A 27,929-nucleotide genomic window follows, 5' to 3' on the forward strand; every position below is an offset into this window, starting at 1 on the left:
ACAGACCCAACATGCCGCATCAACAGTTGCTGAGCAGAAAGTGAACCCAGAAAAAACAGTTACTCTTGGTGAGGGGACCCCAGGCCCCAGTTCATCAAAGGTACAAAACCTCAGAGTGCTGATTGACTCTGGACTATGATTTAAACAGCAGATTTCCTCCATCATAACATTTGCCTACTTTCATCTGAAAAACATAGCCAGGATACAACACTTAATTCCACCAGATGATATGCCAACATTAATCCATGCATTTGTATCCTCTCGGCTAGATTAATGCAATATACTTTACTTGGGCCTCCCGAAAAAAGAACTCCATCGCCTTCAGATGGTACAAATTGCAGCAGCCAGACTACTGAACAATCAAACTCATTCCTGCCACATAACACCTGCTTTCCACACCTGACTTCCAATTAAATGGCAAACATATTTTTAAATTGGTCTGCTGACCTTCAGAGCCTTAAACAATCAAGGCCCACAGTACCTGAAAGAGCTCCTGACACCCTACATTCCATCCCGTTCACTTTGGTCAGCCAGCAAATCCCTACTGTCAGTGCCAAGAATAAAGACAGACTCAGGTTTCAGGGAATTCAGCCACGCTGCCCCTACCTTCTGGAACTCTTTACCGTGCGCAATCAGAGAAGCACCGTCCTTACAGACTTTAAAAAAAACAAAAACTAAAGACCCACCTCTTCCATCAGGCATTCAGTCTGCTCATCTGATCTTCAGAAACTCCTAACTTTTATGTCTTCATGTTTGTTTATTTGTAAAGTGCTTTGAGTCTCACAGGGAGAAAAGTGCTATAAAAATCGCAAATTATTATTATTATTATAAATTTTTAGTTAATGCCATTTTTAAAATGACCTCATCTGTTCTGCGAAATGTGAGTCTCAGTCAATGTTAACAAAAGATAGAAGGAAATAATAATGAGTAGGAAATAATTCTTGTAACTCTTTAGTAATCATAGTTCTAGAATCATTATGTACAAAGCTTTGATCCAGCCAGAGAAGGGTCATGGAATTACCAGCATGTACCAATAGAGAACACATTTCTTTAACTTGAACATTTCAATTGCATGTTCACAAAATGCTTCCTAAGTGATTGAAGGAAGGACACTTTTTCTCATAGTCTTACCCATGTTATTCTGCTAGCATATGCTAAGACAGTGGAAGCAGTAATGGAGAGTTTTGGGGCAGGGTTTGAGGCTAAACATTCACTGTCAGTATTAGTTATTATCTCATTATAACATCCTTGGTTATCACCCTAAGGCTAACACAGAATCTGCCGTGTTTGCTTAAACATACAAGTATTCTCTCAGACACTACTGGTCACAAGTTCATTAGATTACCTGTACAGAATTGTATTTGATTGACAAACACAATAATACAATTGCAATATTTACTTAAATGACCTAATTAAGAGAATCCCATAACCATATCCAATGCTCAAGGATCCTGGATAAATCAGATATTTAATTTCTCTCTTATTGTGGCAATATCATGGTTTCCTGTAGAATAAAGAAGGCTAAAGTAAAACTGTCTTTATCTTTATTGGTTGTTGGAACCCCCAGTTTCTTGAATGTGGAGCTCACACCGTGCCTGAGTAGAATGCTCTTCCCAGCTGTTCCCACCTCCTAAAACCCCCAATCCATTACCAGCACTGTATTTAGCATTCCGCTATACAAAAAATAAAGTGGCCACATCCTCATATACATATACTCATATACATATACTACAGAGCACCACAATAATGGAATGACCTCACGGACACAATAAAATCTTCCTCCAGTCTAAAATCCTTTTAGAAATATATGGCAGCATACTTCAATACAGAATGCACTTGTAATCATGGTTGATGATATTTTATTGCCTGTTCAGTGTTAAATTTCTATATGTGTATTTTAATAGTATTTAATATTTTTAATACTATATTGTACCTTATTGTAACCGTGGAATGTTGAAAATTAGAAAAGTCTCAATGTATCCTTGTAAAATATTTTATAAATAAATAATAAATCCCCTAGACCAACTCTCCAAATCCTTCATTTCACTCTCTTTTTGTATTTTTTTAGTTTTATTACAGTTTACAATGTACAACACACATAGTAAAACAAGTAGTGCAAAGTTTGTTTGGACACGCAGGGCTGTCTTTCACATGTTACATAGAAACGTTTCTAAATGAATCATTGTAAAACAGAAATGTAACAAATAATACTTTTTCTACTTGTAGACTTGTACAGAGAAGCCATCTATCAAAGATCTTGATGCTGCTCTGTAATGTTCCCATCACTTGTTTAGCTCCAGGACACCAATTGTTGCAGTATGGAAACCAAATTTTAGTACCCCCTAATCCTCCGAGCTGTGATCGGTTCCCCCCGCTTTGATCTGTGAAAGAAAAATAATACCTAAGGGCAGTTTAACTAGTCTCTTCAGTTTGGGCAAGTGCCATAATCATTAAGGCATGAATTAACACATTATTGCCAAAACTTCCAAGGCACTTTAACAGCATTCCCAGAATAAGGTAAGAAGACATAGTATACTAGTGCTTGCTGGATTCCATCTCACCTATCACATTTATCAAACCTAAAGATTCTGGTGTTCTCCATGCTTTGGCTATGCTTAGTTGACCAGCTATTAGTATGTGTAGAAAGAGGGCATATGTACATGTTGGTACTTGTTCTGGGTGAAATAACATTAAAACGATTAGGGGCACCCATGTTTACCATCCCTTGTATCAAAAAGTGCACCTGGGACCACAAATGCTTGATAGTTGGCCATGTCCACCACATATCTATCAGTGACCCGTCTGCATCTTGGCACCTACAACAGACTGGTTGTACCCCTGAGTAAATTGTATTCAACTGTTAAGGTTAGATAACCATTTAATTGTTCATTTGTAATGCATATCTAGATGGTTTGTGCCTTTTGTCATTTTGTAGGTAAAGGAAAAAGCCTCATACTAATCCTTCAAACCACAGATCACTCTTCCATCATTGCATGTACAATAGTTTAGGGCCCTCTGGATATGGTGTCGCATGCATAGCACATGGACAGAAGCTTAGTTGTAGTCAGATTACATTTCTGGTGTTTAGCCACTAATGATGCCCAGTCATATTTCTCTGTTACATAGTTACATAGTTACAGAGTTGAAAAGAGAGTTCAGCCTTTCTCACATTTGTTTTTGCTGTTGATCCAAAAAAAGGGAGAAAAAAAAACCCAGTCTGAAGCACTTCCAATTGTGCAACAAACTAGGGGAAAAATCCTTCTTGATCCCAGAATAGCAGTTAAATATCTCCTTGGATGAAGCTATTACCCGACTAATTTAAAAATGATATCCCTGTATATTATGCTTTTGCAAGTATTTATCCAATTGCTGTTGAAACATCTGTATAGACTCTGATAAAACCACCTCTTCAGCACCTCTAACTTCTAACTATAAAAAAAACCTTTCCTGCCTTAGACTAAATCTCATTTCTTCCAGGCTAAATGCGTGACATTGTGTCCTATGCATAGTTCTATTTATGAAGATTTACAGACAATTGTTTGTATTGGCCCCTTATATATTTGTATAATGCTATTATATCCCCTCTGAGGCACAGTTTTTCCAAACTAAAGAGATTGGAATTTGTTAATCTCTCTTCATTACTAAAATACTCCATTCTTTTTATTAATTTTGTAGCCCACCTCTGCATTTTTTCTAGTGCCATAATATCCTTCTTTAGGTGCCCAAAATTGCACAGCATATTCAAGGTGTGGTGTGGTCTTACCAGTGATTTATAAAGAGGCAAAATTATATTTTCATCCCAAGAATTAATGCCCCTCTTTATACATGACAATGCCTTACTGGCCTTAGCCATTGCTGATTGACATTGCATAGTGTTGCCTAGTTTATTGTCTGTAACAATTCCCAGATTCTTCTCATGTGTTGTTAACCTTAATTTCCTTCCATTAAGGGTATAAGTTGCTTGTGAATTCTTTCATTCTTTACCCCAACGTGCATAACTTTGCCTTTTTCTACGTTCAATTTCATCTGCCATTTGAATGCCCAGTCCCCCAATCTATCGAAATCCCTCTGCAGCAAAACAAAATCCTGCTCACAATGTATTACTGTATTACTTTACAGAGTTTTGTGTCATTCAAAAACACTGAAACATGGCTTTCAATGCCTATTTCAAGATCATTTACAAATATGTTAAAAAAAAGCTGTCCCAGAACAGAACCCTGAGGGGCACCGCTTACCACTTTTGCCCAGCTTGAAAATGTACTATTAATGACAATTCTCTGTACTCTATCTTTAAGCCATCATCTGTTGCTTGGGGTCTATAACAGCAATACATATTTTTCCAAAATGCCTGAAAAATATGCCTAGAGTGAAGTTTGTGTCTCTCCACTAATAGTTTGAAATATTTGGGAAATATTAGATGTTGCCAATGGGGCATGACTAGGTATGCATTCCTTATCTCTGTGAGAGAATAGTTATCCCAAACTTGCAAAACATGTGTCGTGTCATGTTATGTCATAATCAGAAACAATTTAATTGCTATTTTCCTCAACTTTCTGAGGCAACCACCTATAGTCCATCAAGGAGGATGAGTCTAACAAACAATTACTTCCCTGATTACTTCTTCCCCCTGACCTATTTAAGAAAGCTTATTTAATAAAATGGTCCAAAAGGTAAGTTGGTGTTCACTTGGCCCATAGACATTAAATAATACATAAGGTATCTGATTGAGTGAGCAGTGTAAGAAGTATCTACCATTCTTGTCTACTAACTTTTGGGTCCCTGGTTGTAAACTGGCACATGGAAAATTAAGGCCTCCAACAGATAGACACACCAAGACTCCTCCCTTAAACCCTAAATGCTAAGCTGATAACAACTGCAACCCAAGCTTCAATGAGATGTAACCCTCCCCATATATTAAAATTTGCCTCAAAGTAAACATCATAAGATAATAACATACAAAACAACCTAAACAAAGGTATGTATAGTAATGTGTGCTCTGTGTGTACCCAGTATATGGATCTGATCATTGTTGATAATGTGGATAATTGTTGGTTACAAGATTACATTCTCAGCAGTTATGAATCATCTCCCCTCCCTAATTCCTACCATAGGAACCTTACTTGCAGGTAAACTTTACTGCAAATGGCTTATCAATCAGAGTGCCAAGACCACCCAGGCCAAAACCTTATATTTAGAGTCCAATGGGAGACAAACAGCTTCTTCTGTATTTTCTTTACATCACACCATTCTTTTATTATGCACATTGCCCAGGCCAATGCTGGGGAGACGCATGATCCCCAACATCCACCTGTATGTTCCTCTGCTATAGCCATTTCATCCCCTCATCTGCAAAGAGAGCAATTGTGTTAGACCTTGTCTTTGTACAATAAGTTTTGGTGAAGAGCCCCATTTATATAGGATGTTAGCGCATTTAAGCTCTTTGGTAGTTGCTATGAATTCCCACCGTTTAACTAGGTTGGTAAGCGAAAGGTCAAAACACGGTTGTATGTCCTTAAGGTGGTCTGGTAACTCAGGTGATGATCTGGCCGCCCTCATTATTTTTTCTTTAATAGTATAGAAATGTACCTTTACTATAACATCTTTAGATGTTGTAATTGGTAAGTGGTTAGGTCTCGGTAAGTGGTAGTCTAATAGTAGGTCCTATTGTTCCACAGTTGGTAGTAGGGCCTAAATTAGGCTTTAAAATAATTATACAAAGTGGTGTTATCCACCAATTCTGGAATGGTTCTGATTCTAATATTGTTTCTTCTAGACCTGTCTTCAAGGTCTGCTAGTTTTCATTCTGTTGCCTCTACTCAATATTTCAGGGACTCATGTGCATCAGCCATGATGTTATTAGCTGATGGCATCTCCTCAAACTTTCTTTGCATGTGATCAGTCCTGACCCCCAGTAGTTGGTGCCACTGTAACAATATAATCACTGTTATTCACTTCACCTGTCAGTTTTTTTTTTTATGTTGTGGCTGACCAGTGTAAAACAAATCTTAAAGGGAGGCACTCAAGGGATTTAGGAGCATTAATGTTTACCGCAAATGTATCTTCTTGATAAACGTTTGATAAATAGACTGAACAGACTGAAACATTGGCATGCAATTTGTATAATCTGCACAATAAATCAGTGCTACTGGAGTCCCTATATCAAGTTTCTTGAATGCACTCCTTTAAGATTTATATATCAGAAATTGGAGTATATACATGTATTACCAAATATGTGCAGCACTTGTGTGACTTAACATTGTTTTTTTTCCAAACTGCTAAATTTAACAGTTCATTTAAATATGTTAAATGGCAATTGAAAAGTATTTACAAGATTATACGTTATAGTCAATTTTAAGATGGACTTTTCCTTAGCAATTTTATCTGCTTTGTTACCATGTCTAGTTTCACCATGTTATTTTTTTAGAACATTTTCGAGGTATGTAGATAATCTTGAATAAGCCATACCTGGAGCAAAAGACATTAATGTGTATGACACCTATTTCCCTTTGATGGTGGTAGAATGAGAAAGTAACAACTGAATAGCTAATCTGTAAACTGAATTTGAGCATAAAACATGATGCAAATAAACAATGTTTGCAACAACATGTTATCAAAACTTTTCTGAAGTAAGAGCGTCTTTACTGTTTCCTAAAATATTCATACACATCTGCAATTGCATGCAAAGTATGTGATGGTTCCTACTTACAGTGTCCCTGCTATAAAATAATGTTCAACCTTGAATGGTGTACTATTTTCTTGTATTTTATTATGTGATCTCATTTTCCTTTACTCTAAGTTTATTTATTTGATTATCTTTTTAGCATTATAAAAGTACTTGTTTTTCTACTAATTAAATACATGGGACTAAAGAACATTTATTTATTTAGGATGGCATATCCGTGTCAGCCATTCAAAAGTGAGCCATTTGTTTATTCATTTTAAATGCATTTAAAAAAAAAAATATATATATATATATATATATATATATATATATATATATATATATATATATATATATATATATATATATAAAAGTATAGTCAGTCAAGCACAAACAATGTATAAAACAATACAAGAATAGCTCAACCTGCATGGCAACCCTAGCAGGGTGGAGATGAATTATTATTATTTTTTGGGGGGGTGGGGGGGTGAGGGTTCTGCCACTTATTTTTTCTGGTTTGGTTATTTTTATTTATTTATTTCATATTTAAATTTTTATTGTGGTTATAAAAAACACCTTTATTATAGGGTATATACGTTATAATAAAGGTGTTTTTTATTTTTGTCCAGTAAGGATAGACCCATAGAATCTATTATTGGTGCTCCTGAGCTTATCTGGGCTTGGGACCACCTCCAGTTCTCATATTTTGTTATATATCTAAGGGTTAACCCCTACATTAGATTATGTGGACACACTAGAGATCCCATTTATTGGGAATCCAACCACTTTACATTTATATTAAACACATACAGTATGACAAGAAGACTTAGGACTGTTCATGCTGCAAAGTGTACTGACTGAGGCAAACATAGCAAGATATTGTCACAAAATCATAACAGTGGACGTTTTAAAGTTACAGAGGGTTGCGCTCATTAAAGTTAACAGTAAAACATTTAGGCAACTAGATATTTCTTGATTTACTAACAGAGTAAACTAACCACTCTCCTTGGTTGGTTAAGTTATTTATCAACTATTAATAGTATTAATAGTATCATTATTGTGGATTCTTATTTAACCTTTTGGGAGACTGAACAAAAGAAGATGATTTAAGAAAAAAAGACTTCTGAAGGTAGATATTTTTCTTACAGATTTTAGATCTATTATTCTTCAAATGTCTTACACAACTTGTTGTGTTTGACATTAAAGGAAACACTGCACAGTGCTCGCACACTTGCACAGCACACATCAGATTGAACACAAGAAATAATAAAATAAAACAGCATTTTCTTTCTCCATACAGTTTAAAAAAAAATAACAACTATATATTGGTTAGGTAGTCTCACATTAGGACCAATTACAATTTTTTGCAATTTTGCAATATCCATACTCCCACTCAAACTTGTTTCAAGTGCCCCTGGCCATATCTAATAGCTAGATACAGTTACCAACATGCTAAGCATGATCTCACACTAGAATTAATGACTCAGGCTTTCTCACACTCCAGCACATGTACAGCAAGGATAAAACACACAGTATCGCTGCTGGCTTGTCTCCTTCACTTGCTCAAGTCAAAGTTTCTTGAATAATCCTGCTTCGATGTATAGCTTGTTTTAGATTGTCCCTCCTTTTTTTTCTTCTATTGGCCAGTTGTCACCTCTTCTGTGAATATCAACATTTACTGGTTGTATCCTCACCAACAATAGTCTTTTTTGCCACCACTTGATTAGACAGGATATTAAGACCATATGTTTTAGGAGACCTCTTTTCCATCCTGGCAAACTAAGCTGCTGTTTATTTGTGCCCAACAAAAACATTCCAACCCCCTTTTCTTTCTTTTGCCAGGAACAGCACTGTGAATCAAGAGCCAAACAGAGTATTCAGGATTGTGAAAGTTGGTTCCCCAGAGATTCTTGCACAGAAATCAAAATTTTGGCCAATCATCCGTTCAGCCAAATTTGGCTGAATTGCCTAAAACTAATCTTCAACTCTAACAGAGATCTCTTTAATATTTGAAAGTAGTGCTGGTGGTGGAAATGAAGATATCATTCTAAATATATAAACTAATTTTGGAAGAACTCTCATGCTTACTTTTGCAAGCTTGTCAAGTCAGGATAATTCAGATTTGCTCCAGTTATAAAGATCAGAAGAAATGTCCATTTAGATCAAACTTGTATATATATCACATAGCTAAGTAGTAAAATATCTTCAAATCTGTTCTATATATAAGTAGTAAAATATCTTCAAATCTGTTCTATATATATATATATATATATATATATATATATATATATATATATATATATATATATATATATATATATATATAACAGATTTGAAGATATTTTACTACTTAGCTATGTGATGTGTTGCCAAAAGTAAAATATTTTGAGGTTTTGGAGCTTTTCCCTGGGAATATTGATAGAAAGGGCTAATGAATTGGGTGTATTTATTTTATAGCATGATACTTTGCAGTATTGGGAAAAGCTGTATATAGTTTTCAATTAGTTAGTTGGGCTACAGCAAAAAAGTTGAACTGTCAGCATAAGGGAGAATTTGTTATAGCTTGAGATTATTGAATTTGCCCTGACCATCAGTTCCAAGAGTTCAAACACAAGAATATACAGCAGTGGAGATCACAAATGAGGCAAGCTGAATATTTCCAATTTTACAGTTGTGGACTGAGGGTTGATGCTTAAGACAAAACATGCTGAGCAGGGTGATGGAAGGAGGACAGAAGACAGAATATATTGTTCACCGATATGTTTGCATACATTTCTGGTTTCTATCAATAAGATAGGCCTAAAGGTTTCACAATTGGGTATTTATTTTTCCATGGTTTCAGATGTGTGAACAAGGAATGTAACTATTCCTGAGGAATAAACAAATTTCCTTTTAAAACTTTATCTGATTCCAGAAAGAAAACTCATTTTGATGTGGCTTGGTGATACCAAATCCTGATGATCTCAGCCAATCCAATACTTCACCATAGTCAAGCATTGGGAGGTTAGTGCACATGTGTGGCAAATCACAGGACTGCACTAATAATTGAGGCATTGCATCTCTGTTTGAAGTGTCCAGTGTCTCCTTTAAAAGTGTGGAAGCATATTTACGGTACAGTGAAATCTGATGATCTGATTTTGAAGGTGGTTTTAATGACATATGACCTTCCATGTAGTGGCAGAGTGGAAAGGAAAGTTGTGTCCTGGAAAGGAAACCTATATTTATGGAGCTAAATGCCTGTTGTTTAAGCAGCCTGCAACCATTTTCTAGTCTTTGGAAGACATGTGGAGAGCTGTTTGGAGAAATGATAAATTTAACTGGAAAATCCAATTTGTAGGGGCAGGCTTGCTTGTCAAAGAAAAGTAGTTAATGGGAAGCAGGATTGCAAGCATTGAGAAATATGTGAAAAGCTGAAGAGGAGCATATTTACAGAAGTTGCAGAATAAGCAATGTTTGTAGAGAATTGCCTCTTTTCTTTAAAATATACGTAGAGTAGTTTGGTGGCAATATTCTTTGTATTTTCTTTTGGATTGGTTAGTTAGCATCCTGAGTGATGCTATCAGCAGATCTCATTCAGTATTTCAGGATCTCCCCCCCAAAAAAGGATAATTTACAATTTATAACAGTTGATAACAGCCTCTTTTGTGTTTTGTACTGTGATTGATTACCATTGTCCATTAATTTTGTTTGGGCTGCAACATCTGAGAGAGCTTGGAGTTGATCAGCCAGAGCTGGGATTAGTGAAGATGCATGAGCTGCCCCTGCACTTCAGTATTTTCTAAGATATTTTTAAACAATAGCTACCTACCTAGTTAGAACTAAAGTGAAAAAAATAAAAATAAATAAAAAAAAAAGCAGAGGTAATATCGCCATAATGACCATAATGACAAGAGATTATTATCTAACAGACCTGAGATCAAGAGTCAGCAAATAAAAATGTATTATGTAAATATGTTGTATAAAGGGAGTAGTTGTTATACTTTGGAGAACTGACAACCAAATTTGATCATTTATGTCAAAATAATAGAGTTGGATTTTTTTTAAATAATTATTTTAGTTACTATGATCTATGTTATTCCAAGTTAGATTTGCGCGCAGTATAATTAACTGTTACATAAACTTTACTTTTTCACTGTCTACTAGTTCTCAAAGATTTGTCAAATGGGGGATTTACTTTTTCTTATTTTGCTCTTAGAATTTTTGCTATTTAGCTTTCATATTGTGACATTAAATATGTGACTTAGGAGAGTTATTTAGGCAAAGTTTCTGAGTTGTTCAAAAAGGCATCTTAAATAAATTCCATAAGTAATGGAACTGATTGTGTAAATGTTCTATGTCCCTAGTTTTCCAGTACATAAAGGTTATGCAAACTTCCAAGGGTGATGTCTTCTGTGCTCTTATAATGGTACTATCAACTGATCTTTATAATACATGCAATATTCATATACTAAACATATCTTGCCCTGACTCTTAATAATATGGAAACAAGATTAAATTAAACTATTTTTTTTTTTTGCTTTTAGAGAAAATATAACAAATAACCTCTTCACCTGCTTCTCAAGGGAAAATATCGGAACCCTTTCTGTATGGAATGTGCTAATTAGTTTTTCTGTTTAATAGATTCTTTTGTATGTTAGATAAAACCAGACATATTTTTATTTTGTGAAAATGATTAAATGATGATAATAAAAATTATTTCAATCTGGTTGAAGAGGGTTCGGGGATCCCTTGCAAGAAGCCTCAACAGCATGTACATAATGCACTCTTGCACAATAGCATAGGCATTTTAAGAACATTGACCCAGCCTTGCTAAGTTATATAAGGACTGAGGGTTAATACTTAAGACAAAACATGTTGAGCAGGGTGATGGAAGGAGGACAGAAGGACATATAGGACATAAATGTGGGACTACTAATAATCCAATGAAAAGAGCTGGGACAAGTAATAAATGAAATATATCCCAAAATGATTTAGCTTATGTTTTTGTAAGAAAATTGCAAAGACAAGGGAAATGTCTGAATCATAGCCTGGGGTGAAGATATATTAAGGATTTCAGATGAGATGTGCACAATTAACAAATGTGTTTCTTCCAAAAAGAAAAAAAAAATCGGAACGGTTACATACACGGTTATGCCTTATATGGATTCAAAAAAATAATAAGATTTAGGAAATCTAATGAGACTAACCAAAAGGTCATGAAAATGGGCCAATGAGTGTACAGTAAAATATATGCATACATGTTTGCTTCACAGATTAAGACCTGGATTTAATATTGTTGGATACGTTTTCCAAATTATTTAATATTTTTGGATAAACTTTTAAAATTATTTAATATTGTGAAAAATATTTAAATGTTTTAATATTGATATATTTTGATGCATTGAAATAATTTTACATATTATATATTTTTGATATTTTAATATTTTGAAAAAAATATTATTTTTAAAAGTTTATCGATTAATATGAAATCATTTGGAAAGCTTATCTAACAATATTAAATCAAGATCTAAGTGACAAAATGTAATTAATAAAGGGAAATAAATGAGGAACAGAAAAAATATCTATATTTATTTATCATAGCAAATATACTGTTCCTCCTTTTTTACCTTAGCCACTTCTTACTTGATTTGTGAATAACATCAACATTAATTTGCCTTAGCTAGAAATCTTATTTTTTTCTCATCAATTTTTTTGGGGGGCTCCATGGGTGTAATTCTGAATCACGATCAAGGTGAACATGTCCTTCCATTGCGCAATGTATTTGGTTCGTGAATTGGTTACATTTCAGCTCAGAGTTCAAGAATTTGTGAGATCACCTTATTGGGCCAAATTCTGATCAATTTGAGTTCATAATTAAATTAAACATTGTCTAATTTTCAGCTTTTCAAAACTAAAGAGAGATCTGATAGCACCTTATATATGTGGTGGAGCAACAACCCTCTTTAAGTCATTTACAACATGTGAACCATTTTTTTAGTATCTGTGAACAGGGTTAACCTTTAAGAGCACATTCATCAGATCTGGATAGTTACAGCAAATTTGCATATTTTTAAGTAACATCATTAAAGCATGGGCATTTCATCCAAAAAGGATGTTCCATTGATAAAAAAAATTGAAAAAAATAAAGCATGTTTCATTCTATTCTTAATGTAGCAGAGTATAATAAATACAAATGTGGTGCACTAAAAAAATATATTTAGTAGAGTATTTTTTTTAAGTGTCCCTCCTGTTTCCCTACACCCAAAACAATTAACAGCAGTTAAAATTACTTGAATTAATTTATTAACTGAACTGTAGGCTTAAAAAACATCTAAAAATCATATATTGGTATTTGATAACCATATAAATACACCGATCAGCCGCAACAATAAAACCATTTGCCTAATATCATGTAGGTCCCCCTCGTGCTGCCAAAACAGCTCTGATGAATTGAAAAAGACATAAGCAGCAGTTTTCCAGCAATTTGAGCTACATTAGTTCTTCTGTGTGATTGAACAAGACAGGCTATTCTTTGCTCTCCATGTGCATCAATAAGCTTTGGTGCCCATGAGCCTCACCCATTGTCCTTCCTTGCACCACTTTTGGTAGATACTAACCACTGCATACCAGGAACACCCCATAAGACTTGATGTTTTGGAGATGCTTTGATCCAGTCGTCTAGCCATAACTATTTGGTCCTTATCAAAGTCACTCAGAACTCTGCGCTTTCCCATTTTTCTTGCTTCCAACACATGAAATTCAAGAATTTACTGTTCACTAGCTGCCTAATAGGCTACTTAAAATAACCTATCTTAGCAAACAAATACATGGATTCAGTTACACTATATTGTCGTATTGTGTTAAACCCACCACTACATCAATCTACCCCAATATCGGTGGGTCCTACACTATTTTAAACACTGGAGACAAATATTCTAACTGCAATACTTATTGGTTAAATTGATTCCAGAGAATCTCCTCAATTTATGCTTTCATGTGGACACCTCCAGAAGGGTGCCAACAGTGGTGGTGTGGAGTCTAGATTCAAAACATACACAGAATAAAAGAGAATTGGGGGCACACCCATAATATGAATTTCTCAGCAGATTAATACATTAATACATACAAAATACAGATTAAGGAACAGGGCTCACACAAAAAAATACAGGTGATCAGAGTAAAGCATGCATTTGAGGAGAGTTTCTGGAAGCAGCTTAAGTAGTATGTATTGAAATTAGCATGTCTGTCTCCCCTGTTTAAATTAGTGTAGAACTCACAAATATTAAAGTACTGTGACAGAGAGGCGGGCTTAACACAATGTGGATTTATGGTGTAACTGATCCCCATATATGTTTGCTAACACAGGTGATTTTAAGTAGCCTTGTAAAATTTTAAACTATTTTTGTTTAGGTAAATGTGTTAGGCATTTCTTTCATAATATATGAATATAGCAAGGGAAGCTCAGACATTATCCCCCTATCCCTTCATGTTATTCAGGTCTAAAGGGATCAATATTACAAAATGGGATTTCAGAGACCCACATTTCCTTTCCCCTGTGCTATGACATGAGGGATAATAAGTGTGTGTGTCTTGAAGACCCAGTAATATCCACAGAGCAGTTTCTTTCCCTCCTCTTCACTCATAGTTGAGAGATGCCGAAGTATTATATCTGTGCTAAGCAATGATGAATACACGCTAAAGCATGACATTTGCATATTGATAAATGTGAGGAATTTCCTAGTTCCCTACATTGTTATATATGTATGTAAGCCAGTGTTAGATTGGAGAATGGAGGAAAGTGCAAAATGCAAAAGATCTTGCTGGGGTTTTTTAACATTATTTTCCTCACACCTAGTTACAGTATACTGTGTCTGCAGACTTAAAAATATCAATGAGTTTAGAACAAGAGAAGGTATTGTGGGGACACATGCTTAGTCACATTACTAACATAGACAAACATTGAAAAGAGATTAATAAAAAAGGATGGAGCCTGAGTGGAAGATATGCACCAGTGGTGGAATACTCTGTTAACGAGTAATGTCTTTAATTTAATCAAGGATGCAAGTCCTTCAATTGTTAAGATGACTTCATAACTTTACTTTCTTTTCTGAAGTATATCGACCTCCTCTATTTCATCCTGGAGAGGCACGCTGTTTACTATGTAAAGTTTTCCAACATCTACGTGAGATCTATCGGATAAGTATGTGTGATAATGTGTATACTGATTCATTTAGACACAGTTTGGTTCTCTGTTTAGTGACCTGGACCACGATCACTGGCAGAGTTGCAGACCATGCATACCCAGTCTAGGGCTTGTCCCTTTCAGTCGTAAGTTGAGTACACACACCACACGTACAAGCTGTGCAAAATTGACATCACCAGCCCACTATTTGACAGCTTTAAGGGGCTGTTTTAGAGCTTCAATATTTCCTTTACAAATGTATGCGGTTCTAAGGCACCCTCAGAACGTAGACTGTAGCATGTCCTATGCACCATCATTTTTACAAAATGTTGTGGTTTATGGAGTGTCCATTAGTTGTTGTTGTTCTCAAACCAGCATATTAATTTCATTAAAACTAATGTTGACGGTTTGAGGTTTTTTTAACCTACTTTCCAAAATCCTCTATAAATCTGATTACTTTGTGGTCCACTCCATTGAATTCATGCAAATATTTTTTTTTCCTTAATTTTATAGATATAGGCAGTTGTAAAATCTTGAATTACTGTATAAGTGATTTTGATTGTATGTTCTCTAACAGTGTGTATATTTTGTATTTAAATTTTAACACATTATCTAAAGTATGTCATAATTTATAGAGATACTGTATATCTGGGCTCAATATGTCCACTAGCTATTGACGAATATAGTGAGTATACCACAGGTTGCAGTGGCAAGTACATTTTAGGGCCTGACTAGTAGCATAGAACTTCAAATTTAAGACCTGGTATATATTGCCAATCCCCACAATTTAATCCTGTGTGGATACATCACACTTTTACCTTTTTGTGAAACTATACCCCACATAAACTGTATGTGTTCTTTTTTCCTTTGTGCAACATTACTGAATATTTAGGAATAATAAAATTCTACTACAAATACCACTTATATGTACTCTTAATCCTAACTAATATTAATAGTTAGTAACCTGATTTAAATGTTTTACTTTTATGTGTTTATGTGTGTGCGCACATATGTGTATATCTTAAAAAAATTTAGGATTTTAATTTTTAATTTTTTTTATTTTATATAGCTAAAGAATACACATATTTCATATAATTTGTGATGGCCCTCCTCCAAAATATAAAGAAACTATCATATTTTACAGTTCCACAGCTAGCACATTTATTACATAGCAGTTGATTTAATTTTCATTATTTACATTTTTTTGAATGAATAATTTGGCAAGACATAATTAGTGTCTTTATATAGTTATTCAGTACAAAAAGATGAATCTTCAAAAATAATTATTCAAATTTTTTTTATATGCTGCATCTAGTATTGAATAAGTAATAGAATGATGTCAAAAGTCATTTTTTTTTTATTTGGAAACCCGTATTTTAGACCGCAAATTCTTTATAATAATAATATATTTCAATAATATATTTAAAAGCAAATGGTAAATGCATAGGAGAGTAAATAAAGAACAGAAAGCTGCATTTGTCCATTCTGGTCATGTTACTTAAAACACTGTACATTAATAAAGACAATATGTCTACATACAGAGAATGTATTGCTAGACGTTTAAACAAATATAATACAGCATGGCTCTTTCTCATTGCTTCAATACAAAAAATTAAATCATATTGCCTGCAATAAATCTATCACAAAATATATTGCCATTGTCCTTAATACCCTGAAATCTAACATAATGAGATAAAACAAAGATCTATGTTGAAGAATTTTGAATACATACAATAAACACACTCTAGATTTCTATATCACAAAATGAATATAAACAAAGTTCAGGACTAGATTTAAACTTGCAGTATGACAAAAGCAAAAAAAAAAGCATTCTTTCAGTTATTCTGATTTAGTTTTAACATAATTTCTGTATCTTACATCATAAAGAAAAACTTACAAAAAAACAAACAAAGAAGACATAAAAATACGTCCAGAGAATCATCAAATCTAAGGTCAAATTTGGATATATTAAGCATAGTTCTTCAAATTACTCATTATAATAAAATAGAGTTTTTCTTATATTTTGTGTTTTTTTGTTTAGTCTGAATGGGATGTGGTGACTTAAGAATAAATCTCTAGTTCATCTAAGTCAAAGATGTTTTCCAAATTAAAGCTATAATCAGTAGATTACCACCAACTGTAATTTAAATATAGCAAACATCCTAAAATAATTAGTTATAATATTAGACTTACATTAGTCTATTTTTTCTTATTATTTTCATAAATTACATCTTCATATATATTTTTTTCTTTATCGTTGATAACATAATATAGAGTTTTAAAAATGTTTTGAAGATTAACGTATAAATAAAATAAGCCTGAGTTTCTTATAATTCAGTTAACAGTTTTCCAAATCATTCGGATTAGATATGTATAAGTCTTGTTTTAATAATTCGATAAAAACACAACTCAAACTCATATAAGAATAAAAAAAAAAATGCGCGGACCCTCTCTCAGCCACGTTGTGCATGTATATGTATGTTTAGCCCTGGACTGCTATTGTGGCACCATGGGCCCGTTTGTTAACTTGCGCACTGCAAAAATAAAGAATAAAAAATAAATTTAAAAAAAATATTCCGATAATAGGGAAATTTTAGCAAGATCAAAAAATCGAGCATGGTGTACACTTCCTTTAACCTACCGGTAAATGGTTCACAACTAAACTACGCAAATGGTTGTAAATAAATTAAGATCTTAAAATACGTTTGCACTGCGTGGGTCTGACAGGAGCTGGAGCCCTGAAAGGGGTCATGAAACACCCTGTTACTAATTTTGGGAGCATTTCATTGTTAGTCCTGAGTCCCCAGTGATACTAAGAGAGAAAAAACATCTCTAATTATATAATTAGCAAGAGTGCCACTTTAATGCAGCATATTTGGTGTTAATTATACGGCGCACATTATTGCTGTGGGTGTAAGGTTTTAATACAGAGCTGTAAAAGCTTAACCCCTTAAGGACCAAACTTCTGGAATAAAAGGGAATCATGACATGTCACACATGTCACGTGTCCTTAAGGGGTTAAACAGCATGGCTTGAGCTTAATAGAACAAATGTAGAGTTTACAAATATAGGCTTGGTGTCATAATGTAAATTAGAGAACATGTTATGGTTTAGAGTAGGACTTAGGGCATGGTATAGGGCTGGTTTAGGAGGGGCTTACCTCAATACTTGTGGTAGGGGCCATAACATATACCCTTGCTTTGAAGCCCTTGGTCTTTTTGTTACTTAGCAACACCTCTTCCAGGAATTGATGGATGTTAATATTAATTGGTTATTTTATGACCTTTTTTTTTTAATTACATATTCATATTAAAGGACCACTCTAGTGCCAGGAAAACATACTCGTTTTCCTGGCACTAGAGTGCCCTGAGGGTGCCCCCACCCTCAGGGACCCACTCCCGCCGGGCTCTGGGGGGAGGAAGGGGTTAAACTTACCTCTTTCTCCAGCGCCGGGCGGGGAGCTTTCCTCCTCCTCTCCTTCTTCCTTGCAACGTCATCGGCTGAATGCACATGCGTGGCAGGAGCCGCGCTCGCAGTCAGCCGGTCGCATAGGAAAGCATTTACAATGCTTTCCTATAGACGCTTGCGTACTCTCACTGTGATTTTCACAGTGAGAAGCACGCAAGCGCCTCTAGCGGCTGTCAGTGAGACAGCCACTAGAGGTTTTGGAGGCTGGATTAACCCTCAGTATTAACATAGCAGTTTCTCTGAAACTGCTATGTTTATAAAAAAAAGGGTTAATCCTAGAGGGACCTGGCACCCAGACCACCTCATTAAGCTGAAGGGGTCTGGGTGCCTAGAGTGGTCCTTTAATACTTATTTAGTAATTTGGTCATTAAAGCCAAACCTATGTTAAATTCATATGGCAATTAAAATTACACATTAAGTTTTTGCTTTACAATGAGACCACTTTTAAAAATAGCAAAATCTGGGACTATTCAATAACGTAGAAAAAAATATCTTATAAGCGCTTATTAGTTTGTGTTACATTTTCCTACTTCTGTTGTTTTCCTTATTAACCAGTTTCCTGTTGTATCCATTAAATGAAATCTTAAGAATGCTATGTTCACAGGGTTGCAGTGTATGCCCTACTGTAGCAGGTGCATGATCTTAACACATCTTCTGTTTTCTGAAATATACTGTTGAAGGCATTAAGAATCTTGTAATGCAAATTGGGGCCAAAGTAATCATAGACTTGTTCCATGTAATCCATGGTCCTTGAAAATATCTCTGATTTTACTGATATAGATACAAACAATAAACAATAATAATCAGAAAAATGACATAGTTATATTCTCTGAATGACTGCTTATTTATGGTCAGCATGGCCACAGATAGATTATACGTCTTCTGCTGCATAATTTGCCTAAATCGCTGAATTACACATGGAGTTTCCAGGTTTATTTTTAATTGCTCAAAACAACCAACCCTGATTTCCGTTGATAAACGATGTACTTGAATTTTTTAAATATTGCTGAAACAAACTGATTGCACTGGCTATTTAAGTACATACTAATTTAAGGGACTTAATAAAACATTGTCAGGCAGCTTGCTGCTTAAATGAAAAATTATGTTGATTGTAATTTTAAATTAATTTTGTTTTAAATTGTATAATAGAACTACCTACACAATTAAAAAAAAAGTGAAATATGCTATAAAAATATGCTTTACCACTGAAAATGTTTATCATTTTATTATAGTTTCATTAAATAGCATTAATATGATCCATTTTCTAGTAATGTATGATAGATGTCTGACATTAGGTTGCAAAAGTGTTCCCACACGTGTCATTCAAAAAATAGATATATTACAATATTTGTTAGTTATACTTCAATAGTGCTAGTCATGCCATAGCACAATATCACAATATCACATTTCACCCTGATAGGCATGATGAGGATGCACGGCAGGTCAGTCATCCAAGTCAGGAGCAAAGTTCAGGAAGGTTTAATACCAACCATTATACTGCACATTTCCTGCTGTTTTTGATAAAATTGGTTAACAATTACATTTTAGAACTTACCAATCACCTACCTTGTCACTCACAGAATTGTGTTTGAGAGGACAAAAAAGTATTTTTTTTATACAAAACAAGACAGGATATTACATCATATTAGTATTTCACCAGATAACATAAACTGAGTATTTTTCTGTTGAATCCCTTGAGGAACAAGAGCTCAGCATTGAACTACAAGTCCCATGATGCCGTGCATACCTTTAGAATGACAAAGCATCATGGAAATTATAGTTTTAAAACATCTGGGGATCTACTTTTTGGGCACCCCTGAGCTAGGCAAATCCTTTCCGCTATTTGTCAATGCAGAGTTTAATTCATAGAAATGTAATGAGCTTATTTAGTGAGTTATAGGGTTAAGCATGCAAATCTAAATAAAAGAAATATGACATATTTGTTCATATGTGTACTTACAGAGCAACAGAGATACTGCTTATTTGTGAGGTTTTAAATTTAATCAAATGGAACATGGACATGTATCATATCATATTATCTTAGTGCAAGTTTGTTCTTTTGAACCATAATGGTACTATATGTAGTTATTACTGTACACTTTAATCTAGCTCATTGGATTTGATGGTATCATTCCATACACTGGGGAAAAAAAAAGATATTTAATTTAAAATTTTTACATGTTAACAGCACAGCCATTTCTCTGTTTACATTTTTTTTTCAGATTCAGTTCCAGTGCAGTTTAACTCCATTGTGTTTTGCATTGCCATGCGTTACAGAAACCTGGTTAAACAAACCTTTATGCGATTTGTATAGGTGATAGAATACCGAGAGGAAAGGCATCTGTAAACCTGAATGTGAAGTCTTTGAAATTATCATGAAATTGTCGTAGAGTAGTCTGTTCTCCATAAAATTAGTCGTAACCACCAAGCAATCAAGGACAAATACATACTGATTTCACATTAGCATTTTCTACCTCCCAGATGCGCACATTATTAGAGAGGCATGTGGAAGATCGAAAACAAAATATGTACACTGTAAATACTATCAAGAGAACTAGTGTTCATTGAGGAGCTTGAATGAATCAAAGTACTCTTTACAGAATAATATATTATTCATTTGGTTTAAACTCCACACATTTTTTTCTTCATGTTGTTCATACCATTTTAATGTTATGTATTTACTCTTCCTATGTTCCAAAAAAGTACTTTTCTTTTAATAAAAAATATAAAACAATATTTAGATGTTCTTTAAATGTTGCTGCTTTCATCCATGCTTTACTTTTTTTTTTTTTATTAATTTAGGTAATCAATTTATTAATATTAATCAGCAATGACATATGAATTATTTTTCAATTTGTCAATTATAGGTCACCATTCCCAGTAACCTGCGTAATACATTGTAGAAGACCACTAAAACAACCACTGGTAAATATTTAAACTCAACTTAATGTATTTTATTTTATGTACAATATTTCTTTTTTTTTTCCAGAAATAAAATATCTAAATGCATACAGACTTCAATGTTGTATATGTTTAGCTTTCAACAATACTTTAGCAGAATAAATGCTTTGTACATAATTATGTCCCCTTCTTGTAATGACGTTTACAGCTAAGTTGATAGAATGGATTCCTCAGTTCCTTGTTTGTATTTTAACCAATAACAAGCAGAGACAATTACTAGTTATATTAATAAGCTGCTCAAGTAACACTGGTTAAACTATGTACAATACAAACCATTCATACAAATGTAGACTAGGATATTGATGTAGTTACAATATACTGTACTAAAGATGCCATCCTCTTATAAAATACATGGTAGCATTCACATATGTTTAATGTCTATACAGTAACTTCATAGTTTACAGGAACCCAAGTATTCAATATTGAAATACTAATAGAAGCTTAAATTCAGGTGTCACATTTGCTATCATGTACATTTTAAGTGGATTTCCATCTTTTCTTGTGACTGGCTCCCTTCAGAGATCATATGCCACCATACTTGCCCTAAAATGTGCCTACTATTTTCTGTTATTTAGATTTTTAGGGTTTATTGTATTGAACTTGGAGTAGAACATTCCCCGTTCATAAGTGTATATAAGGGTTCATAAGTGTATATTCTAGGACACTTTATTATATTTTTCCAATAACACCAGACGTGTGTAGGAGGAAATGCATACTGGAGTGAAAAACAGAATTATAACTTGAAATTAATTTGGGTCGACGGCCTTTTAGAAATGGCATTCCTTTTCGATTCCATCGTAAACTGGCAGGAAACATGTTTTTAGGTAATGAAGGCTCTTTTAAAAAGGACCTTAATAAACAACCACTTACATCGTGTATTTTTTGTTATATATCCACAGTGACTTACATCTAATAAATGATATATGGAGTGATTTTGGGAAACTAAATTGCATTTGATAATTTTTTTTTTCTGTATAAAAGTCTTGGTTGCCAGTTAAATTATATGCAATGTAGACACATTCCATGATGTTACTTCCTTTGTAAAGGTTCCAGCCTGGTCACTTTTTATTCCTTAGAGATAAAGTCTTGCATACATAATTCATCAACCAGAAGGGAAATAGGGTGTGTCACTGTGGTAGTTGTAATCAGGACACACCTTCTGAACTAGTTTATAATCTGTACTATAAAATGATATATAAATACAGATCACTTTAAAGGGCTTGGAACACAACCAAGATACGTGACTCTGGGTCTGCTCCTGGTAGCATGTTTTTGATGGATCATAATTGCAAAGTGTATTCTTCGTTGCTTTGTCAACCTTCTCATATTCAATGCGACAATTAAAAGACTTGGAATCTTTAGCATCTATCACTGATTGTTGCGCCAAGTCGAATTCCACAATTTTAGTTGGAGGAACCAAACTCACAGAAACATTTCCTTGACCGGTTGAGTTGTGTCTAAAATAAACACTGAAGGTTCCGTTGCCATGATCAACAATTTTCCCAGTTATCAATAAATTTAATTTTACGGTTTTGATATTGGAGTGAAAATCTCCCCATCCGAACATTTTCTTAAATTTTCCAGTTTTCACAATGGGCCGCCTTTTTGCTCTAGGACGAGGTTCTTGCAGGTCAGTGTTGTTCCTCAGCCAATCCCAAAGCTCTTGCTCAGTGTAAGGTTCTGGAGTATCATATCTCATATCCAAAGATGTTCTATTTTCTTTACTGCGAAAAGTCTGTGAAAGGAGTCGGCTGATTGACAACTCTTTGTTGCTTTCTGTCCATATGTGCTTAAGCGTTGATAAAGAATTTCCTGATTTTAAGCTTCCAAGTTTTCCACCACCTGTTGAATTTGCACATGTCACCTGCAAAGTAAAAAATAAATTATTAATCTCCAGATATTTTAGAAAAAAGTCACTACAATTTGCAATGTTAGCGAGAGCCTTTCTCACAATTTGCATAGCATAAAAAGGCTTCTGAGACCATGTGTATATATTTCTACATGTTAAAAAAAGGCATAATGTTCAATCACCCAAGGATAGATGGTAGATAGATAGATAGATACATAGCAAAAGAGCATCACGTTCATCCCCTCCTGAAAAGCTATACAGCTACAAACTGAAAACAAATCTGAATAATCTTATAGCACTCAGTGATTTTGTTGACATTTCAGTAGATGCCATTTAAGAAAGTTTGTATACAAATTGCAATGTTTTGGTCCAGCTTATGGAAATATACCAAGCTCGGGTGACAATCTACAACCATAACACATTTTGACATACATATCTTAAAAACAAAACAGTATTAAAAACAGTATTAAAAATAAATATAGATTAAAAGTCCTTATCCTCCTTCCTCCCAATAAGAATAAGGACATTAATCTATATTATTTGTAATTCTGTTTCCTTTTAAAGATACATGTTAAATAGATTATTTTAATTACTATACCTACTTATCCGCATAATTTGTATCCTTGTTAAAGAAGGAAAGTGTCACCCTCCAACTTGACACAACATCTATATACGTGGAGCATATAGTTAAATAGACTCAAAGTAAAGGTGAGCATTTGTGGTATATAGAGGTTGTATTCACTACATTGAGAATACTAATTTAGATTGCATTCTACTCTGTTTGTTCTTCAATCCATATCTGCTATAGGGAGAGATACTGGCAATCTATTGATAAAGGTTGTGATTGCCACATTAAAGGGACAGAAGTTCAATAGTCTGAGAGCCTATACCTACCAAAATGACTCTTATTAATGTGAGTGTAATTTCATGCACTCACACTGCATGATTTAGAATTACTATACAATATTTGCACTATCGTTGTTTTTTTTTCTTTTTCTTTTTTTTTCTTTTCTGCATGCCCATCTTACTTGCTGTGCTTAGGTGTGGGTGTAGCACCTAGATGACGAGTCACAGTTTGTTTTGTAAGTTAGGATCTAGTCTATCCAATCTGAGTCCTTGAGAATTTTACTATTTTCTTCAAAATTGTGTAGAGATAAGTTATGTGCTTTAAGAATTTAGCTAATCTGTAGATGGTTGGGTAATGTATAACAGGTGGGAGGATCTTCCCTGTTCTGCTTTAATCTTGTGAGTGTGACTCTGCATGCATCTTCTACAAAGATAAGCTAGTTAGTCATAAAGGTGTAGCCTAGTACTAAGCAGTATACACTATGGCATGTTTTTTTGAGATAGCAAAGCATTCATATATCTTCCAAACATGTGCATCTTTCTAGTCACTTCATCTATGTGTCCCATGAGTCATCTTGTTTGGGAATTTTTTCTCTGTGTGTATAGTTTGATATGGCCTCTATTCAAGCATTTATGTGCCTACCATACTGTCATACATGCCACATCAGGGGTGATGTTTTCCTAAAAATAAGTTTTAAGACCCTGATCTATGTCAGAGACAACCTCTGGTCCAGCAGCAGAGACTAAGTCTCCACAGACACTGGATGAGTCTCCACAGACACTGGAGGAGAGGGGAGACAATTCACCACACTTACTAGGGCATGGTTCAACCAGGGCATTATTCAGATGCTTGCCATCATGAAGTCCATTGGAACCGCCACGAGCAGATTATAATGGATACTTCATTTAGGAACCATTTTAGTGCAGAGAAGTCCCCCCACTCTGGGTGCACCGCACACAAACTGTTCACCAATCTCAGCCTAGCCATAATACGTTTAATCCTGCAGAGGCTCTGATTCATCAGAGAAATACCCCAGATGGAGACTTATGTTTAAAATGACTCCTCATCAAAATATTCAAGCTCTAATATAAAGGAATGGAGTTGTTACTGTGCCAAGAGCTCCCTGGTGCTTCCTTACCTTTAAAGGTTAAACAGTTCACTAACATTTTAACCCCTAAGTTGGCTCTACAGCACTGTTCCTCCCTGTAACCATTTACATCCATTTTCTCTAATTTTAATCCAGGAAGCATGGCATGCCAACAGGCAGAGGTAGTACTGATTGGCTTAGAGCAATCATTGATGCTCTTAGTCAATCAGTTGCCCCCATTCATAAAAATGGTAAATACCCTTCTAGAATGGGGGGCTGCTGATTTGCTTAGAATATCCGCCAATGGTTCATGCTGAGAGGTGACATTTTGAGCCCTGATATATTCACATATATGTATAATACATTATAAAATTATAAACTGGTAGTAATACACACTGGTGGTGCATACCATACTCGTTCAGAAACGAACAAACAAACTGATAGCTGTCACAATAGACCCAATATGTAAACCTATAAAACACTTTTTTTTTTCTAAGTTTCAAAATTGTTGTTCTGTATTTGACACAGATTCCAAACAAGAATTTTAAAATAGCATATTATCCTTTTCACTATGTATGCAGTTTGGATGCAGCATATCAATTTTAAACAACATAACCAATGAATCATACTATTCTACCGCTGAGAGATTGATTTGCACTCAATAGCAAATGGCTAAGCAGCTATACTTCAGATCATGCAATAGCCTCCAGTAATAGTTTGGTGCAGTCAATGCTATTAAGATCTGTAATGACACTTGGCATTAAGTACATGTGCCATTTAAGTCTTTTAACACTGCCACTGCCATCATAAGACATTTGTCCCCATGATGTTTCAAAACAATGAAAAAAAAATCAGTAGAACATTTAATATTAAACATGAACTTTCTAACAATAAAGCAAGTGTCATGTTCACATATTTTCAAAAACTAACATACAAACATAATCATTTATACATAATAATTATTATAATTTTTGTATAGCGCTAACACTAGTATAGAGCTGCATTTTACAATTATAAGATTAGGATAATTGATAACAAGTAATTGACATACAAACACAGGAGGCAAAGAAACCCCGCACAAACAAGCATACAATTTATGAAGAAAGGGTAGAGACACATGAGAAGCATAACAGCATGTCAGAGGAGAGGAGGGATTTATGGATAAAACATTCATGTCAAAATAAGCTAGCAAAAGTGGGGTGTCATAGAACCAAATAGTGGCAGGAAAGCGGATGAGCTGGGCTTTTGAGAATTGTATTGCTAATTGATATATATATATGTATATATATATATATATATATATTGATCATTGGTTTTTAAAGCTATTTAGTTAAAACCCACAGTATCCATAGATGTTGCAATAATCTGGGCATATTGCCCAGAGTTCCAGAACCTTGCAAACAAAGTGCAGGTGTCTTATCACATGACTTAGGGCACTCTGGGCATCTGGTCAGCACTCCAGAGTGGGCTGATGTCTCGTAAGCTGCACTCTCGCATGTATGAAATGTGCATTTCACTTGCACAAACTAGCTGGGTAAACACCTTTTTAGTTAATTATAAAAGCTGGGACTTCCAGTGGTTTTGTCAGAAGCTTCAACCTGTGAACAGAGGTGCTGTGCAGGAAAGTTCCCAATTAATTTACTCTTGACCAAACCTGACTGGAGCTTCCCAGCCTAAAGTGCTAAATGCGATGCTGCGTATTGTTAACATTATTAATAGTGATGTATTCTTCCTTAACTTTTATAATATTCTTTAATGATACTATTTATCTATGTAATACAATCTATTTTATTCATATTGGTATGGTTCTTAGCATGCAGAAAATAGCAAAACAGGAAGTGAGGAGAGCAATTGTAACAAAGCATCACCCAGGGACAATCCTGGTTGGATGCTCAGGTGCTCTGTAGATAGAGGCGGGTCGTGGGGTTATAGGCCCCACCCCTCATGTTTGGTCCTGCCCCTCACATAAGGCTTCACCTCTAACTATCTGCCTTGATTGTGAGAAATGGGACCTACTATGCGGGGACAAGCCTAGTGGTGCACATCCTGCAATCTGCCTCTATCTAAAGAGTGCTTGGGCACCCAATCATGATATGGTAAACTTCCTGAAGAGGTGTCTTTTCAGCGACATTTTAAAGAACTGCAGGCTAGGGGGGAGTCTAATAGCATAGGATAGGGAATTCCACAGGAATAGAGTAACCCTTGAAAAATACTGCAGATAAGATTTCCTAGTGTGGTATAAGCAGATGTCAGGAGAAGGTCACTCACAGAGCAAAGAGAACAATAAAGGTGTCGTTTTTGAGTAAAGAGGAAATGTAGTGATGAGTGGAGTTAGTGAGGACTTTGTAGGTTAGTGTTAAAAGTTTAAATGGTTGAATAGCACAGAAAGGAAATAATTGGCAAAGGGATAGTTAGATAGATGACAGATAGATAAATAGATGACAGATAGATAGATAGATAGATAGACAAAGGTGTATAATAATATATGGAAAGGTCAGCAACGTTTTAAAAGTGTAACAATCAGCAGAAATATTGTACTGGTTTCCATGGCGATTTCTTTTAAAACTGTGTCTGAGAATTTCTCTATATAGTTAGCCCCAGATGTGAATATGCTTGCATACGATATATTAAAACATAGTTTCAAAATGTATTTGTCAAGAAGGAAACTAATGCATTTCACTGAAAAGTCTCTGTAAGGGTACATTTTAGCTAAACTATTAACTTAAATGTAAATTCTCAGGGCTGGTCTTCTGATGTAAGGAATGTTTGGGCCTCCTCTACTGCTTCTTGCAAGGGTAGTAAGTTAAAGGAACACTCCAAACACATAAAGCACTTATGCTTGCTATTCCAGTTTCAAGAGAAATTGTCTCTTTTGTAAATCAACCTTGTTACAGC

At 34.6% G+C, this 27,929-nt stretch overlaps 1 protein-coding gene across 1 annotated transcript in view; it reads right to left on the reverse strand.

Moving 5' to 3' along the window:
- Window positions 1-21,227: 21,227 nt before the first annotated feature.
- Window positions 21,228-27,929, reverse strand: part of NXPH1 (neurexophilin 1) — a 339,445-nt gene continuing 332,743 nt past the window's right edge. Inside the window, exon 2 of the mRNA XM_063450742.1 lies at window positions 21,228-23,115. Within this exon, the coding sequence (XP_063306812.1) occupies window positions 22,354-23,115 (762 nt within the window). The 3' untranslated portion in view covers window positions 21,228-22,353. The remainder of the gene's footprint in view (window positions 23,116-27,929) is intronic.

Source organism: Pelobates fuscus, chromosome 4 (assembly GCF_036172605.1).
Source record: "Pelobates fuscus isolate aPelFus1 chromosome 4, aPelFus1.pri, whole genome shotgun sequence".
NCBI lineage: Eukaryota > Metazoa > Chordata > Amphibia > Anura > Pelobatidae > Pelobates > Pelobates fuscus.